At 46.6% G+C, this 18,467-nt stretch overlaps 1 protein-coding gene, 1 long non-coding RNA gene and 1 pseudogene across 3 annotated transcripts; all 3 read left to right on the forward strand.

Moving 5' to 3' along the window:
- Window positions 1–586: 586 nt before the first annotated feature.
- Window positions 587–3,463, forward strand: LOC124671048 (annotated as a pseudogene).
- A 6,922-nt stretch (window positions 3,464–10,385) lies between these two features.
- On the forward strand, window positions 10,386–13,855 carry LOC124679124. Of its 2 annotated transcripts, none has more exons than XR_006994820.1 (3): window positions 10,386–10,674; window positions 10,772–10,947; window positions 13,693–13,855. It is a non-coding gene; the product is annotated as an uncharacterized LOC124679124 (long non-coding RNA). The 2 variants fall into 2 exon arrangements; XR_006994821.1 differs by having other exon boundaries at window positions 10,386–10,591.
- Window positions 13,856–16,913: 3,058 nt separating this feature from the next.
- On the forward strand, window positions 16,914–17,922 carry LOC124676156 (NDR1/HIN1-like protein 2). Its single transcript, XM_047212231.1, has one exon. It carries the CDS (start codon window positions 16,991–16,993, stop codon window positions 17,609–17,611), a length of 621 nt encoding a protein of 206 aa, XP_047068187.1. The 5' UTR covers window positions 16,914–16,990; the 3' UTR covers window positions 17,612–17,922.
- The last annotated feature ends 545 nt before the right edge of the window (window positions 17,923–18,467 follow it).

Genomic DNA, 18,467 nt, shown 5'->3' on the forward strand with positions numbered 1-18,467 from the left:
TTTCGTTCAGATCGACCAGGGCACAAGGCCGAGCTGCCTCCATCGTGCCGTCATGAACGTCCAGGCCGCGCGTCGGTAGCTCGCCATCTTCCTAAACCTGCTGATAGACCTCGCCGTCGTGCAGCCGGCCGATCGGCTCGCGGACCAGCCCGCAAGTGCCGACTCACGGAAGGCGAGCATCGCACACAGGTTTGCTCTCGTTCAGATCAATCCAATTAACCCTTCTTGACTTTTGCTACAGCCTAAGGTTAATTAGGTCAGCGATCCTAGCCGAGGGTGCAGAATAGTTGCAGCAAACAAAAATAAGAAAATGTCATCTCAATGTAACATGGTTGCATGCTTAATTCTTATTCCTATCTAGCATGTATGGTGGCCAAGAGATCGGATCATATAGACTATTTATGGGGAGAGAGAGATATTGCAGTGATATAGGCCTACATACCAGTCATATGGTTTAGATTAGAACTTGTATGCAGACCAACAAAAGTACATCATGTGTAATACTTTTTATTATCATTCTTTTTTTGTATCTCATTACATACTAATAGAGAAGAAACCTGATAATTAAATACTTCGTGATTTGTAGGTATGGATGATCGAACTGCTAGTGTTCAAGAATCAACAGACATGTCTATTTCAAGCGATGATGATTGCATCGAGCAACAAAAGAAAAGCAATGTGGAACATGAAGAGAACCATGGTGAAGCTCAAGCAGATGTGTTACTTGAAGATCCTGAAGTGGGGACGACCTTTGATACTGAGAATAATGTGCGAGAGTACTACAAGAATTATGGTAAAGCAAAAGGGTTTGGTGTGACAAAAAGAAGCTCAAACAAAGACGAGAATGGAGAACTAAGGTACCTTACACTTAGTTGCTCTCGTCATGGTAAGACCGAGTCCAACTCAAGAAATATGTTGAAGCCAAATCCAACAGCTGGCTTAGGATGTAAAGCTAAAGTTAATATTGTTCGTGGTACGGATGGAAAGTTGCATATTTCGATGGTCATTTTGGATCATAATCATACATTAAGTCCACATAAATCTCGGTTATTCAGATGCAGCAAAATTTTGGACTACCATGTTAAGCGAAGGCTTGAGTTGAATGACCGGGCTGGAATACGAGTAAACAAGAATTTCAATTCTCTTGTTGTGGCAGCGGATGGTCACGATAAACTTACCTTTGGTGAGAAAGAATGTCGCAATTATTTAGAGAAAACAAGAAGATTGAAACTAGGAAGTGGTGATGCAGAGGCTGTTCGTAACTATTTTACGAAAATGCAATCAGACAACCCGAACTTTTTAGTGTCATGGATGTTGATGATGAATCAAGACTTAGGAATGTCTTTTGGGCTGATGCTAGAAGTAGAGCAGTGTATGACTCCTTTGATGATGTCATAACTTTTGACACCACTTACTTGGTTAACAAATACGATATGCCTTTTGCTTCTTTTGTTGGAGTGAATCATCATGGACAATCTGTGTTGCTAGGATGTGCTTTATTATCAAATTTAGACACTGAAACATTTGTTTGGTTATTTAAAGCAGGTTGGCATGTATGTCAAATCGTCAACCAAGAGCTATTGTGACCGATCAAGCAAAAGCAATTCAGAATGCCGTGGAAATAGTTTTTTCTGATGCTCGATATAGATGGTGCTTGTGGCATATAATGAAGAAGCTACCCGAGAAGTTAGGTGGATACGAGGAATATGAGTACATCAAGACCGCAATTGGCAAATCAGTTTATGATTCGTTAACAATTACAGATTTTGAAAATTCTTGGATGCGTATGCTTGAGAGGTATAATATTGCTGATAATGAATGGCTTAAAGGGCTCTATGACAATCGACACCGTTGGGTTCCAGCATTTGTGAAAGATGTTTTTTGGGCAGGCATGTCCACTACACAACGGAGTGAGAGTATGCATGCCTTCTTTGATGGTTATGTTAACGCTAAGACAACACTAAATCATTTTTGTAGCCAATATGAGAATGCTCTTCGTGATAAAGTTGAAAAGGAGATACTTGCAGATTTTAATTCATTCAATTCAACCATACCTTGTATCACACATTTTGACATCGAGAAACAGTTTCAATCAGTGTATACAAATTCAAAGTTCAAAGAGTTTCAAGAGGAGCTAACACACATGTTGTACTGTGATCGGAACTTCGTACAGAAAGAAGGTGAAGTAGAAACATACAGATTAATCGAGGATGTTTTAATTGATAAAGATGAAGGATGGAGAAAAGATTATGTGTACCATGTATATCTCAATGCGGAAGAGTTCGAAGTTAAGTGTGCATGTCGCCATTTTGAGTTCAGGGGTATTATCTGTAGGCATGTTATGTGTGTTGACACACAAGAAAATCAAACAGGTTCCTTCACAGTACATCCACACAACTTTATCCGGTGCACATATGGTGGCATGGAAGACAACTCCTGTTGCAAAACGTTTTGACAAGTTGTGCAATATTTTCTTCTCAGTTGCATAGTTAGGTGCCATGTCAGAGGATTCATGCAATTCTTTGATTGAACAGATCCACGCTCTGAAAATTCAACCATCTGATAACTCAAGTTGTGAAATTAATAATGAAGAACATGGTATACAGGAAGGTGCACCTTCTAATGGGGAGACAACAAATAAAACCATATTAAGTCCAATAGCTGTTAGATGTGTTGGACGTCCTCCTTCATTGAGAAAAGAATCTAAGGTTGATAAGCTTATTCGTAAATTTTTGTTTCCTAAATTTTCAACAGTATTCTCTGTGTACCATCTATATTTTTAAAATAATGGTTATGTCCTCTGAAACAGATTCAACAAAGTGCTTATTTGGATAGACGAGCTTGTAGTAGCACAATTCAAGTATATTTGTTTCTCATATCATTCTTTTTAGTACATAGTTGAGCATCCGTGTCATTTGTGACTTCATTCGGAACATGAATCTTTTGATGTGGGCATTAGTTCTAGCAGCATAAATCCAAGCATAACACATCCACTACCGTATGGATCATTTGAGGTAGTTTGTTTCTCACCTATCTATTTCTAATAAATACTTCGACATCCAAATCATTTTATGATTTTTTTTGTCGCAGCGATCCTTTAACTTGGGAACTAGTACTGGCGACATGAATCCAACCATGACAGCTGCAGTACCATACGGAGCAATTCAGGTATCTTTGTTTTTCTTCTCTTATTTCTAATAAGTACTTCGACATCCAATTCACCTTGTGAATTTGTTTGATGCAGGAATCGTGTGACTTTGGCATTAGCAACATAAATGCAACCATGATAGCTACCTTACCATCTGGAGGTTCCTCGGCCTTTGTTATGCCTCCAATTGTAGGAAAATATACAAGCATGCTGTTTCAAGTTCAACAAAGTTCTGCTGCTCTATCTAAATCTCCGCAGTTACATTTTGATGGAACTGGAGGTCTCAATGATATGATGGATCATAGTGAGACATGAGTTGTGTAGTCCTTTTTGCACATGTCTACTGTAATTTAAGGAGTCCATCCATCTATTTGTTTTCATTTTCTCTCTCCATATCTGGAGTTGCAACGTTTATGTATTGTTGAGAGTTGAACATATTTTGTTGACAACTCTGTTGTTCTGCATTATTTTGCCCCATTTTTTTGTGGGAATGCTTCTAGTATGCTCTTATTGGCTCAAGCACAACAGCACAACCTTAGTATCTCTCAGCATTATACTTTTAATTTGTCATTCTCAACAAATGATGACATAATAACAGTGTATGAACGAAGTTCCCGGTGAACATGTTTCTTATTCATGATTCTAGATCATAACATACAATTTGGAAGGACAAGCTTTACACTCCTTAAAAATATCAATAACTTAAAAGCCCTGTACATTAGTTTATTGCTTCACAAGACCAGAGTTTACAATGTGCCGGTTACAACCAGTTCGGTGAGTTCCTGGTATACTGGCCAAAGCAAACACCAATGTTCCTAGTTCTCCCAGAACTACCAAGTTATGGACTGCTGTTTTGTCTTCAGATTTTTTATCTTTTTGTAGATGTCCTAAATTCTTCAGAAATTCCATCACTTGTTATTTACAGCCGAAGACAAGGTTGTGCTATCCAGCTCCAAGATTATAGGATTGTTTAGTTGCATCACGGCAAGATTCAGACCTGCAATGCTCTGGCTTCTTCAGTATACCTGCATATCCGAATGTCCTATGAGATAAGGAAAATTGATTTAAGCCAAAAGCCCTGTAGTAAGCAAACATTGAACAGAGATTAGCTTTGTTCTTCTCACCACATTCACCACGCTCTGATGCATAGAGGCATATATGCTCATTCATACTGCATAGTGCATAGATACACACATGAGATGGCTCCAAGACTGCAAAGAGAGAGTCTACGGGCGGGACTCGCTTGTCATGTCGATGGTAGAACGATGTTGTGCGGGTTGCCACTTCCCGGACGAATAGCTTTCCGCGAGGCCTTCTGCGGCTGAGAGGTAGCTGCGCCGCCACTTGCGACCAACAGCTAGCCGTGCCAGCGTGCTGCCGCTTGCGTCCGGCAGCCTGCCGCGCCGCCGCCTGCGACCAAAGGTACCTGAGCCGTCGCCTGCCTCTAGCCGCGCCGCCGACGCCGACGAAGAGGTGGACCCGCCACCGACGACGAGGAGAACCTTCTCTCAGTCGCCGCTCGCCAAGAGATGGGGATTGGGGATTTGCGCTGCGTTAGAAATTTCCCTTTTTCCCCTCCCATTTTTCTCTCACCGGAACGGTTTCTATTGCACGCTGGGTTCCACGTCCGATGACTCGTCAGTGCGTAGAGTTTCCGTAGCCCCTTCCGTCCGTACGTGTAGCATTATTGATTATTGATTGCAAAATTGCACCGGCAACTTTAATTTTCCTTCGCTCTGAGAAGCTACCACGGGAACGTTTTCTCAGCAGCGGCACTCTACTTCGTAGATATTTGGCAGATTCTGCAATTTTCCATTTGGTTCATTGATATGTATCTCTTCTATTTGCAAGGCAATCATGTATTCTAGAACCCAGATACCGGCTCAACGTAGCTCATGATATTTAAGGAAACTAAAACACACATGCAAGAGGCACCTAAAGAAACAGCAAGATTTAATCTCCAAGATATGCAATTATGTTCTCTTTTTATCAAGAAAATACGATTAAACCAAAAAAAACTTAAATAAATAGTGTCTCGAGGAAACAACCCGTATAAGTTCCGTTGGAGTAGCAAATGCTTTGGATTCAGTGCACTTTCCACATTAGATTTTGAATTTACATGGTGGAAACGATTCTACCTTGATGGTGTATTATGGCATGTTCAATTTTTAACCTAATAGAAAGCAATATTGTTTAAGATTATATGTTGATATAACCGTTTCTAAATGCAAAAGTTAAAAAGTTCGATATAAATAAATGATGCTTTTTATTTTTGGTCGCCATAGGCCCAATAATTTACGGAACCAACCTTGTTCACAACATTATGTCATTTAGGGTTTGCCACCGAACACTCTCTCATATTAATTTGATTCGAATATGGCTGAGTCTACAACTGGTGATGTTGGTTCGTTGCTTATGATCACTGGAGCATGGAAAGTTGGTTGCTTTCTTTGAGTGAATTGGTTTGGATTCAGTGTTTGCATGGTCTGTGATGTTTGTCTCGGTTTTCCTAGCACCACACCAACTCGATGCCCATTGTTTCAGTATTTCATTTAACTGTTTTGTAATAAACTTAGCATTTCCCTTATACTGCAAATGAAAATGAGTGTAGTCTGGCTGGACAAAACGTTGATTGAAAAAAATACTTCCTCCATTTAAAACTTATTAACTCTACTTTGTTTATATACATATCACGCGTCTAGATACATGCATAGCCACAATTAATTTATAATGAAGGGAGTACTGAGTACTTGCCTACAAAGCTCGTTAAGCCGTAACTGGTTGTTGCCTTTCCTGGATCCGCAATTGGTTGATGGGTGCCCCCAATGGCGTGGCCTGTCGCGTTGGAGTCTCGTGTTCGAGTGTTTGTTAGTGTTGCTTTGTGATTTCTCCGGATGTGTTGGTTGTGTGGGTTTGGCCCAGTTGACGTAGGTTTTCATCCGGTTTTCTCCTAAAACCGAGCACCCTCTTCTTAATTAATGAATGGGGATGGGGCAAAGCTTTTGCCTCTCTTTCAAAAAAAAAACCAATTAACTCGTACATCATTTTATTTTATCTTCTGATTGTTTCAATGAGCAAGTGTGGGCTAATAAGCAAGCAATTTTCCAAGAAAACCAAAATTTGTAAAGCAGAGAGGGTTCCATATTTTCCTGAGGAACTAAAGCTCCATAACATTCTGATGTCGCCTGGGCTGCTAAGATCACCAGAAGCCTCAACTCTTCCATGGAAAAGATGATTATGGCCTAATACCAAGAACTTAGAAATAGTGAAACTGAAAATAGGAGCAATGAACATAAATAAAAAACTGAAGAAGAAGATACCTGATTCAATCCACGGAGCAGCTGATATGTGTGATGCAATCTACAGAGCCGCGGAGATTGAGAGCAAACCATAAAGAAGAACCAACCATAGGACGAAAAGAAGGAGAGGGCGGCGGCAAACAACCAGGTCGATCACTTCGGCGCCCAGCCGTCCTAACACGGGACAAAGCAGAGGAGGATGCGGTGGCCGGCGGCAGTCACTCCAGCGTTGGCCCATCCCCAGGCCAGGTCCAACGCCCCGACACCCAGCTGCACCACGGTCCCAGGGACGAAACGGCGTGACCAACGAACACGCAGGCCCGAGACCATACGGCACGTGCGGCTGCAATCTTAGGAGAGCTCTAACAGCGTGTTTGGTTGGAGGGAGTTGGGCTTTGGGAATGGGAGTTGAGGGGGTGTGGGAGTAAAAAGCCCTTGTATGGTTGGAGGGATTGGGAGTTCAGCACGGAAGGGGCAAGGGAATTGAGGAGCCCAACTCCCACGTATCTCTTCCCTGGGTGGCTGGTAATTGAGACGAGATGGTGAGCTTGCACTTTTTTTTCTTCTCTCGTGTCGACTTGTGCATCTCCCGCGATGGAAGGAGCGGAAAACCCCACGAAAATCTTTGCTAATCCGCGGGAAAATCATCTAAATAAGAGCTCCAACCGTGTCCTTTATCTTTCTCCCATGAATTGGTTAGATCTAGGCAGAGGAAACGCCAAGTCCAAACAACACCTAGGTATGCTGTTCATCCTATTGCAATCTCAGTTTCTTGAAAAAACCTATGCAAATCGTTCCATCTAATGTGCGGTTTACTCCTTCTGTACATTACACACTGCCTGTACCCAGTTCAAAAAAATATACACTGTGTGTGCTTGTAAGCATCTGCCAATCCATGTCTTATTCAAGGGACGACTCAAATTGAAGGTGCAGTTATGAATCTCCCTAAAAAAAGGTGCAGCTATGAATCTCTATTTGTTTTACAGTCTGATGGTGTTTATAATTCACATATTTAAAGTATATCACAAGAACTCTGATCGTGTTTAATTAGTCTCAAGTGGCAAAAAATGCTTTTTTTCTCAAGCATAAATAGAGGAAGCCCACACAAGTCCCAGCACAAATCTCATGCAGGCCAAACAAGGGAATGGGAATTAAAGTCTATTTCCCATCTATAATCCCTCAGCCAACTCCCACCTAGAACTCCCATTCCCCATCCCCTGCGTAGCCAAACACGCTGTAAGGACATCTCCAACCGGGCGACCCAAACAGATGCGCTGGGCCGTCCGTTTTAGGCCGTTTGCGTGCCCGAGCGGACGCGCGGACGGAGCCCCGCGTCCGCGCGTCCGTTTGGGTCGCGTGCTGCGCCCAACGCAGCGGCCACCCATTTGGCCATTTGGCCTATTTCTTTGGAAAATAGGTCCTCTGGCCACAGCATCCAGCTTTGATATATAATAATATCTCGTAAACATAGAATAATATATAATAAACATAAAATATTATCAAATACCATAAAATATTATCAAATGTACCATGATAAATCAAATAAAATGTGCCATAGTTTGAGAAAAATATAAAAATTACAATTGAGATTGTCTAACTCAATTTGGGCGCTCGAGGATCTCCTTCTGTCTCTTCTCGAACCAAGCTCTCTTCGCCTCGCTCATGTTGGTCAAGTCGGCGTTCATGATGAGGTTGTCCTCGGCTTGGCGTTTGAGCTCAACTTCCTTCGCCTTCAGCTCCACCTCTTTGGCCCTTGCCATTGCTATGAGCTCAAGTTCTCTCTCTTGAGCTCAAGCTCTTTAGCTTTGGTCTTGGCCTTGACCTCTTCAATCTCAAGCTTCTTCTGCCGGACATCAAAGAATTTCTTCCTCGTCCTCTTCTTTCTCCCGGCGCCTCCTCTCATCCCTCTTGTCCGTGGACACCTCTCTCGTCCGCATGCATCTCCTTCAAAGTGTCATACAATAGCATGGACGACGCATCACGCTTCATGTCGGCTTTGGTTGCCTTGTGGCCGCGTGGACGACTTGCACGAGAAGCGGAGCTACCGCAAGGCTGCCCACCATCAAGGTCAATGACCGTGGCATCTTTGGCGGGATTGTTGCCGATCAAGGTCGCCATGTAGCCCTCGTACCCCTCCCGGAACTTGGGGGTGCCGTGGAGTTCCTTCCAACAATGAGGGAAGGCAAAGGTCTTCTCTCCATTGTTGGCTTTGTAGAATTCCAAAGCTCGCCACACCTAGAGCAAAGCGAGACAACAACGATAAACATATGTGCAAACATCGGATGAATAAGTTGAGGTTATGAATCATACCAAGTCCTTCACACCCATGCCACTAACGGGGAGCCGCCTCGCGTGCTCATACGCCGCGTGGAACTTGTTGCATTCCGTTTGAATTGCTCCCCACCTCTTTTGGAGCGATATTTCGCGGCGGTCGCTCTCAAATGGCTCCCGTCCATATTTGCGATGTTCATGGAAGTATTCATAGATCCGGCGCCGCATCGCGGACCCCTTCCGCTCGGCACCCGTCAACGCATCTTGCCCGATGGTCAACCATCCATCGACGAGCACCTTGTCCTCCTTCTCCGTGTAGTTGGCGGTTCGTTTGCTTACCCGGCGACCTCGAGCTTGTGCAGCTGCGGCTTGTGTGAGACCCTCACCGAACAACGGCTCCTCCTCAATGTTTATGCTGCCGGACAGTGCGCTTGTGCCCTCCCGTGTGTCAATGGGAGGTGGCTGCGGAGCCTCGCCGTGTCGAAGGATATGGCAGTGGTCGTCGGCATTGTCTCGCGCGAAAGACAGAGGGGCCTCGCACGGTGGATCGGTGACTCGCGCGCGCGGCCGACATATCGTCGAACAGGTTGCGTGCACCGGACGCCGCAGCTGCTCCCGTGTTCTTCGGGCCTTTGGAGTTCGCCGGCGCACCGGCTCAGGTCAATGGACGAAGGTGACGGCCCCGCCATGGACTCCGCCACCTCCGGTGACCCATCCCGTGACCGGTACGCCCGCCGCCCATGCGCCCCCATTTCGTGCCCAAACAGGGGCGGTCGGTGGGGCGGTTGACCTTGGAGGAAGGGGCCGGGTCACGGAGGAGGCCGAGCTCCCCACCGAGGCCGCGCCGGTGCCGGGGATGATCATGTGCCGGCCGAGCGCTCGGCGACCGTAAATAGCATGGCCTCGCCGCTCTTGAAGGAGAGTGCTCTTCGCTCCGTCCGGAGTTGGAGAAGCCGCTTCGCCGCCCGCCGCCGCTCCACCTCGGCAGCGGCTTCTCTTCCGTTGGTCCGGCGCCCGCGCGCGGGCGGCCCTCTTCCCCGCTCTCGAGCTTCTCGCTCCGGGCGAGGTCGGCCTTCGCCTTCTTCGTCGGCGGCCCGGTGTGGGGAGCTCGGCCACCGCCGCTCAGAGCCGCTCCACGGCAGAGCCGGCAACGGCCGCGGGTGCCTCCCTCCGACGGCGGCGGCGGCGGCGGTGGCGGCGGCGGCGGCAGCCGCTCGCTCGGCCATCTCTAGGTTTTGGGAGTACAGTGGAGTGTTTTCTGTTTTGCGAGGCAGACAGGCGGGCCAGGGGCGGACAAGGGAGGACGCGAGCGATCAGCCTTTCGCGTCCGCGGCCACGCAAACTCGTCCAAGATTTGGGCCGGGTTTGGGTCGTCCCGGACGCCGCGGCCATCCGTTTTAGGGATGGGTCCGCGCGCTGGGCCGCGGTTTTGTCCGTTTCGACCCATCCGGACGCGCGGGCGCGGGATGGGTCGCCCGGTTGGAGATGCCCTAAGCTCCCAGGGTTCCGAGGCTATGTGGTTGATCGCGGGCCCACCTGCAAGGGCATACGTGAGAGGTTTTGTCTTCGCTGCGTCGGTTTGGGCGTCGGTCAGCAATCATAAGAGTTGGTTTCATTTTCGCTTCGCCTCCTTCCAAATCCTGCTGCGTATCTCAGATTTACCACGCACGAGTCCACCACAACACCCACCGCCCTATCTAGATCCACTTCTCCCTCTCCGGCGACGATGCAGCGACAGGCGGGGGACGGCGACGTGCTGGAGATTGGGGAGTCGACAGCAGCGGAATTGCGACGGCGTGCATCGGCGCTAGACATGGACATTCATCACCTCCCATGCTCGCTAGACTCGCTCGATCATGTCAATCTCGACTAGGTCTGCATCCTCTCCCTCTCTCTCTTCGCAAATCGCTCGATCCTGCCAAACCCTTGCTACGCCCACCATTGATAGGGGCACGGGTGAGCCAGACCCTCAATTCCTTCCACATAATTTTTTTTTGATTCGTGGCCTGATATAATGCTCATGCGTGTTTGCTGTTCCTTTTGGAAATGGCAGGTTTGAATTATTCGACTAGCGCGAGCTCGTGGAGATCGGAGAGGCGCCAGTGACCCCTTCCACAGTGTGATGTTGAACGAGGCAAGGGAGGCCGGCTTCAAGACCTTCCTGCCCAGCTGCACAGTGGACAATCTCAAAAAACAAGGGCTCCATGAGTGGGACAAGCTCATATTGAGGTACAACTTGACTACCAGGACCATCTCACATTGCATTCACCTAGCTTGGTGGGAAAATTTAGGCAGTGGTGATTATCTTCATAAGCTGACTAAGACCACGACCTTTTTCAACAAAATTAGAGAATTGCCCCTCAATGTTTCATACTGTGGCATTGCATTGACTTATGCTTTGGCATAACAGTTGGTGACTTTTAGTACCCACTGATTAGGCATGGCTAATCCGAATTTATTTATAGAGTATTGGCCTCTTTGCACTGAATCAATGTGTTGGTGTGTGCTCCTATCTACAAACCTCTTGCCTCAGTTTTGGCTGCATAAAGAAACAAGTTTAGTACTGGGACTTTAAAAAAAAATGAAATCGTGTCTAGGAGGAACTAGACACTTTTTGATATAGTAGAAGCGGGACTTGGCGTGACAATTCCGAAATTCGTCCCTGACAGGGATCGAACTCCGGTGGTTGGGGTGCGCCACTCCGACCCCAACCACTGGGCTAAGCCCACGTCGTCAGTACTGGGACTTTGAATTTTGACCTGACTGTAGGCCATAGTGAAGTTTTGCAGATGGTGCAGCTGAGGTATGACCCTGTTTGATCTATTGCAGATGACATGTACAGGCAATCAGCTAATTTAGTCTGTTCCAGAGGTCAATGATCTTATTTGCGCAAAATAGAAACATATATGAATCTTGGAATTTATATATTTTGGTCTGGGCTAGACAAAAGAATACATGTACATCACTATCAACAGATCTTAGGGAGAAAACCCTTCTATGAGAAAAAAAAAGACTACAGAAATGGAACTAGAGAAATGGAAAGGGATGGAGAGGCTACTGATTTGCACATAGCAGGATATTATTTGGCACAACTATGAGTAATAGAAATTAGATTAGTTTATCGCGTTATTGCTCTTAGTACTGCTTCTATCTGTCTCGTTGTGATGCAAGAAGGTTCAAGTGCCTGGAGCATATGTATACATATAATAATAATATAACAAATACAATTGCCATAGTGGGATTTTCCTTTCATTCTTCGTCCATGTTGTTTGCAAAATCATCACTGCTTACTGCCTCTGCTTGGGAGAGGCATGGTGCTTCTACTTCCTGCTAATTCCTAGGAGCAAGTGATAGAAATTGATGAGAGGTGGCGGGTAAGGGAGGAAGAAGTGTTGGGGAGAGCAGAAGACGCCTTTGTTACTTGCCTCAGCTGCTTGGGAGAGGCGTGATGTTTCTGCTTGCTGCTAATTGCTTAGCGGGAGTGAGAGGAATTGATAAGAGACGGCTGCCATTTTACATGTTGCTGATAGGAAGTGAGAGAGATTGAGAATGTGTTATTTGTTTCAACGTGGAGCCATGGAAAAGATGATGGAGATTGTTATAGCGAGATTGAGAAGAGGTTGGTGTTGCTTGTTTTGCTGGATATTGCATTTGGTGGTGATGTTATATGTTCATTAGAGTGATACAGAGAGAAGGAGCTTGGTATGTGGGTGAGACAAATACAACAAAAGGAAATTTCAGTGCGATATTACTCAAAATATTTCGTTTATTGTTTTTTCTAATCACGGTAATAGCCTATTTTATGTAGAGAAGAAGAAGTACATCCGACTTTTAGTTTGTGGGCCAAATATTATGATTTTGTTCCGCGTTATTACCTTGTCACTGGTGCCGAGGGGCGAGCAGTGATGTGGCCGCAACCTTGATGGATACACTTAACAGCTCCACAACTTTTATCTTTCCGTTTCAGGTTCAAGTATGCGATTATAATTTAAACATACCTTAGTGATTTGTGACTCCTTAGGAGTGGAAATGATATAAGTCCCCACTTATATAAGCATTTAATTTGTGATTTGGTGAACATAATTCTTCTTGGTGTTGGAGCATAGGGCTAATCAACATGCTTGAAGAATCTATAGTCATCAGACATATTAGACTGGCCTATCACGTTTTCCAGTTTTGTGTTGTCGGGAAATTGTTCGTTCTATAGTTTATTATTTTTATTCACGTGATATATTGTTCAGTTAATTTTGAATGGGACAAGTGCAAATTCTGAAGAGAAACAAATGATCTAGGTTTATTGACGTCTCTTGATCTGATGGCATGCCATTTTTTGAACAAACTATTAGCTCCAATTTTTCTTTTTGTTACAGCCACTACGTGCTGAAAACCCTTTTGGGGACTTTGTTTAGACTGCTACAGCTAGCAGTGTGGGCATATAAATGTTATATATGCAACCAAAGTTATTAGAGTCTTAAAACACATGTGCTGATGTGGGGTGTTAAATCTTTGTTCAAACTCAGGCATTAAAAAATAAATTTAAAATGTACTACCTCTGTTCCAAATTATAAGATGTTTTGCATTTTTTCAAAAATAAGACTGGCTAGAACTAGCCTTGTGCTGACATTCTTTTATATGATAAACAACTGTGAGCACCCGTCAATTGTAAGATTCGGACCCGGGTGGGCAGCGTACTCTCTCACACTGCATGCCAACAGATCGATGCGTTGTTCTCATGTTTTGGACATTTCAATATAGATGAAATACAAACTAAAATGAGTGAGCGGACACAGTAAAACGTGTCTATATACACATGATTCACAAAATACCAGAACTTCTTATAATTTAGAACATACGTTCTTATAATTTGAAACAGAGCGTGTAGATGAAAATTAGTGCTCAAGCTGAATATTCTATACTAATTTTTGATATCTGTTACATCTCTGAAATCCGTAAATCTATTTTTCTGTTGCTCAGTGGCATGCTGGATCAAGGCAACAGAATGAAAACCACCGGGGATCAAACTGTGCAGAGAGATGGATGGCTGCACGTATATTGGAGAACATGTTACTTGACAATGACGCCAGAGAGAGCATGCCAATGTGTGATGATAATCATAAGAGGAAACAAAGTCTGGGGAACAATAAGAAATGCACAAACCAACAAAATTAATATTCTGATGTCAATTTTATTCCATTTGGGCGATCATTAAGTATACTCCCTTCCAGCTCTTTGGGACCGTCCAAACAAAATTGGTAGATGGGTGTTTCATGGAAGTCAGCTCGCAGCCAATAGGTAAAGCCTCCTGTTTGTGCTCAATCAGAGACAAAGGTGTGTGCAGCTGAATAAGAAGATTCAAGAAGCGGCAAATGGTGAAACACAATGCTCACAAACCATCCAGTTTATACCCTTTTTAGATATGCTTGAATTCTAGAATGATTTCTCATATTGCATTATTGTTTTGGCAATCCGAATGATAATATTACAGAGTAGTTAATATCAAGGTTGTATCATACAACAGTTTAGTTTAAAGCCAAACTAGGGTCTTCACTGTTGAAATAAACTTTATTCTGTTGGAAAGCCTACATGATATTTCCAGAAGAAAAACTTCTCTACCAGAACTTTGTAAGATGCTTGATATGAGAAGCTGGTTAATCTTTACCTCTCGCACTGACCTCCAGTGTGTCCAGCATGCTTAGGGGCTTCACTGTTGAAATAAACTTTATTCTGTTAGAAAGCCTACATGATATTTCCAGAAGAAAAACTGCTCTGCCAGAACTTTGTAAGATGCTTGATATGAGAAGATGGTTAATCTTTACCTCTCGCACTGACCTCCAGTGTGTCCAGCATGCTTGCTGCGCATCAAGTAGAGACTATATTTATATACATCTCTCATTTTTCTGCCATGCATGTCCTTGAAATCGACAGTGCGTAATTCAAGAAGTTTTGTTATTTCTAACAGTTGGTGATGGAGCAGTGAAGGGAATGCAGAGCAGAAATCCGATGAATCAATCTGCCAGTCGTAAGTGTGATCCGAAACACGGCGGACACCCCTAACCAACCTTGGAGAAAGTTGAGTTAAAGGCCTGCCGTTTCCAATCAAAGTTGGGCAAATCTGTTGTTCTAAAATTCATTTTCGTGGAGTTTTCATCTCCTTAGCACCAAATGATTACTTTGTAGATTTTTTTTAACAAAGGGAATATATGATTACTTTGTAGATAAAACTGAGTTATACTCTTCTGATTACGTAAAAAAAGATTCGACAGCTGCAATGAACCATGAAACCTGCCGGAAGAACATAACTAACGTGTTTTAGTCGTATATCCACACCCATGCAAAACCGAAAATAAAAAAAAACCATTATGTGGAAAAATACGTGCAGCAACGCGCGTGGGGTTCTTCTAGTACAGCCCGAAAAAGAGCCAACGGGAGGAGGCCGAACACAGCGCGACGCCATAGGGCGAAGAGGGGACGAAGAAGACACAGGCATGGGCAACCTGACATCAGATTCCCCTGGAACAGAAAAGCACATAGTTAACATACGAAAAGGAAGGAGGAAGAAAACAAAGGAGAAAAAGCAGGTAGCAAACCATCTACAGGACGCTTGCCCATCCTAATCTCCCGACGACAACGGGCCGAAGCAGCGGAAGAAAGCAGAGGAGAATCCACCGCACGGTCACCTACATATACGGAAACAACAAACAAACAATTTAGGGCAAACAAAAAAAAACAGATAAATGAACAGGGGAAGGAGGAGGTAGAAGTAGCCTAGCAGAACAACAGGTAAAGGTAACGGGCAGCAGGCATACCGGCAACACGAGCGTCGCATCCATTAGCAGAGCCAGCATCATCCGCAGCTGCCGATTGAGAAGAGCCCCAGCGGCGGGGAGAAGGAACACCGGCAGCCGAGGCAGCGGCCCCGGCCGCGCGACGCGAAAACGTCGCCGCGGACGGAGAAAGATCGATCGATGCGGCCGTAGCCGCGAGCCGGAGCACCGGCAGGCGGATGAGCGACAGCCGACGGTTCTTGGGCCAACCCCTCCGCAGATGTCGATTGAGAAGAGCCCCGACAGCGGGGCGCACGAACACCGGCAGCCGAGGCAGCAGCACCCGCAAAAGCCGAACAGGAGCGGCCCCGGCCGCGCGACGCAAGAACGCCGCCACCGCGGACGAATAAAGAACGATCGATGCGGCCGCGAGCCGGAGCACCAGCAGGTGGATGAGCAGCAGCCGACGGTTCTTGGGCCAACCCCCTGCAGCAGAGAGGACACCATGGGAAGGGAGGACTGGTGCGCAGATCGGCGGTCGGACCCCTCACCATTGCAGGCAAGCCGGAGAAGGGGGGGGGGACGGAAAACCCGGCGGCAGAAAAGAGAGCGGAGGAAAGAGCAGCCTTGCGCGTGCGAGGAGAAAGAGTGAAGCGTCGGTGGCTCCCTTGCGCGTGCGAGGCAAGGCCCACCACACAGTGGAAGAACAGTAACAGCACGGTTACCCGACATCACACACGAAATCAAGGACGGAGAGGGCAAAAAATAGTCCCAAAAATCAAGGCAGCCCCCAAAACGCACATAGCTGGTTAATTTAGTAGGAACTAACACGTGTCAGCGGCAGAAACACGGTAAAAAAATGTCCAAAAAACATGGGATAACTTTAACGTTCAGGTTTAGTATAGTACTAATGTTGAGGATGCAAACATTTTTGGTTGGAGGAGGCAACATTTGGCAGGAAATCAGGCGCAGGTTGCAGGTCAGGAAGGACGGAACGGCAAGCAGCCAACCAAATCGAGCTGGGTGGTACGAAATTAAAGAAACTGCCAGGCGGGCGAGTCAAACCAATCAACCGTGTGTTTGTTGGCTTCGTCCCACCCATGCCAAGCCACAACGGCTACAACTCCACCAACGACCACGCAAGTGGCCGTCAATCCCACGCCTCCACTACCCCTTCTTCCCCGCGCCTTCCACTATTGATCTTTCTTCCACCCCTAAACCTTCCCCAAATCACATCACCAACGATTGATTTCCATCCCAAAACCACACGCGCCGTTTCCATCAGGAGAAGAAGAAGAAGAGTCAATTAATCTCGCCACCACGCGCTTACACAACCGCGTCCAGTTAATCCCCCTGTTCGCCCCTACTTATAACCCACCCACCCGCCACCACAAATCCACCAATTGCATCCACCCCACCGAAAAACAAATCTCGCTCCCCATCTCCTCGCCGCCGTCACCGGAATCCGCCGAACCTCCACAGCCAGCACCCACCCAAGGACTCCGACGATGGGCGCCGCCAGCCGCTGCACGTCGTGCCTGTGCTGCCCCTTCAAGTGCCTGGCCTGCGGCCTCTTCAGCTGCCTCTGCAGCATCCTCATCACCCTCCTCGTCATCGCCGGGGTCCTCGCCCTCGTCCTCTACTTCATCTTCCGCCCCCACATGATCGCCGCCACCGTCGACTCCGCCGCCCTCGCCACCTTCACCCTCACCCCGGCCTCCGCGCTCGCCTACAACCTCACCGTCGCCATGACCGTCCGCAACCCCAACAAGCGGGTCGGCCTCTACTACGACAACGTCGAGGCCCTGGCCCTGTACGAGGGCCAGCGCTTCGGGTTCGCGCCGCTCGACCCCTTCTACCAGGGCACCGAGGAGTCGAGGCAGCTCGCGCCGGTGTTCGGGGGGCAGCAGGTGCTCGAGGGGGACGTCACCGCCGCCAACTTCAGGACGCAGCAGTCCGCCGGCGCCTTCGATGTCGAGGTCAAGCTCAACGCCAGGCTCCGGGTCAAGGTCTGGGCCTTCAAGGTGCGCGGGCCCAGGGCCAGGATCAGCTGCCCGCTCTCCCTCCCGGCTCCCGGCGCCGCATCCCCGCCCGCCTTCAAGCCCGTCGACTGCAAAGTCTGGTTCTGATTCCAGGCTCCCTTTGCTGCTGCTGATTGATTGATTTGTTGGGGATCTGCCTCTCGATTTTCGATTCGTTGGTTGGGGCCTCATGTTCAGAGATTTTCGGTCGGTGGTTTACCTATCTAGAGTACTATCTGCTGTAGCATTCGATTAGCATGCACATATTATCGATCGATCCATTACCTGTTCGCTTGGTTCTTTTTATTACTAGTACTATCATACAGTACTTTATCCGTTATACTTTGGGATCCTGCTATTCCTTCCATCTGTGTTGATATGTTCACCATATATATTCAGATTTGTCCATTATTAGTTTACTGTTATGATGCCAGTGTTCGTCGGAATTCCCTGGTAATGATGCCTTGTGCTTCAGTTAGATTAGCGCGATTGCGGTAATTGTACGACTCCTTTCGCTTCGACTGAATCCAACTGCGATAAACAACATTGTCGAGGATGCGACTTGTCGTGATGAAATTCGCATGCCAAGGCGAGAGTAGCACACACGAAACGAAAAAGTTTGCCCGCTTTTTAACTCGTCCGAAACAGCAAAATGCCTAGGCCTTTTCAGTGCGGGTGAAAAAGCGAGCCACTAGTAGCGTGATTGTGCCGGTGGCGCCAGCGTTTGTTTTGTTCGGATCAGGTGCGCGTCCTTGACGCCCAGCACGCCCAGACAAACGAGTAATGGTCGTTTGCCCAGCAGTTGACGGAAGCGTCCAACTCGAGCCAGGTCAGCCATCTCTGAATCTGGAACGCTTCCAACTGACGCTGGGGAAACTGGGTGCCAAGACCCCAATGGCAGGCTAGCGACCCCAACTGTTTCAATACAGGCACCATTCCCATCGTGGATGCAGCCAAACAACAA

This window comes from Lolium rigidum, chromosome 7 (genome assembly GCF_022539505.1).
Source record: "Lolium rigidum isolate FL_2022 chromosome 7, APGP_CSIRO_Lrig_0.1, whole genome shotgun sequence".
In the NCBI taxonomy this organism is placed as follows: domain Eukaryota; kingdom Viridiplantae; phylum Streptophyta; class Magnoliopsida; order Poales; family Poaceae; genus Lolium; species Lolium rigidum.

Bases quoted from the DNA above. Each gene is read 5' to 3' on its own strand.
- LOC124676156 (XM_047212231.1), top strand. From the start codon at position 16,991: ATGGGCGCCGCCAGCCGCTGCACGTCGTGCCTGTGCTGCCCCTTCAAG.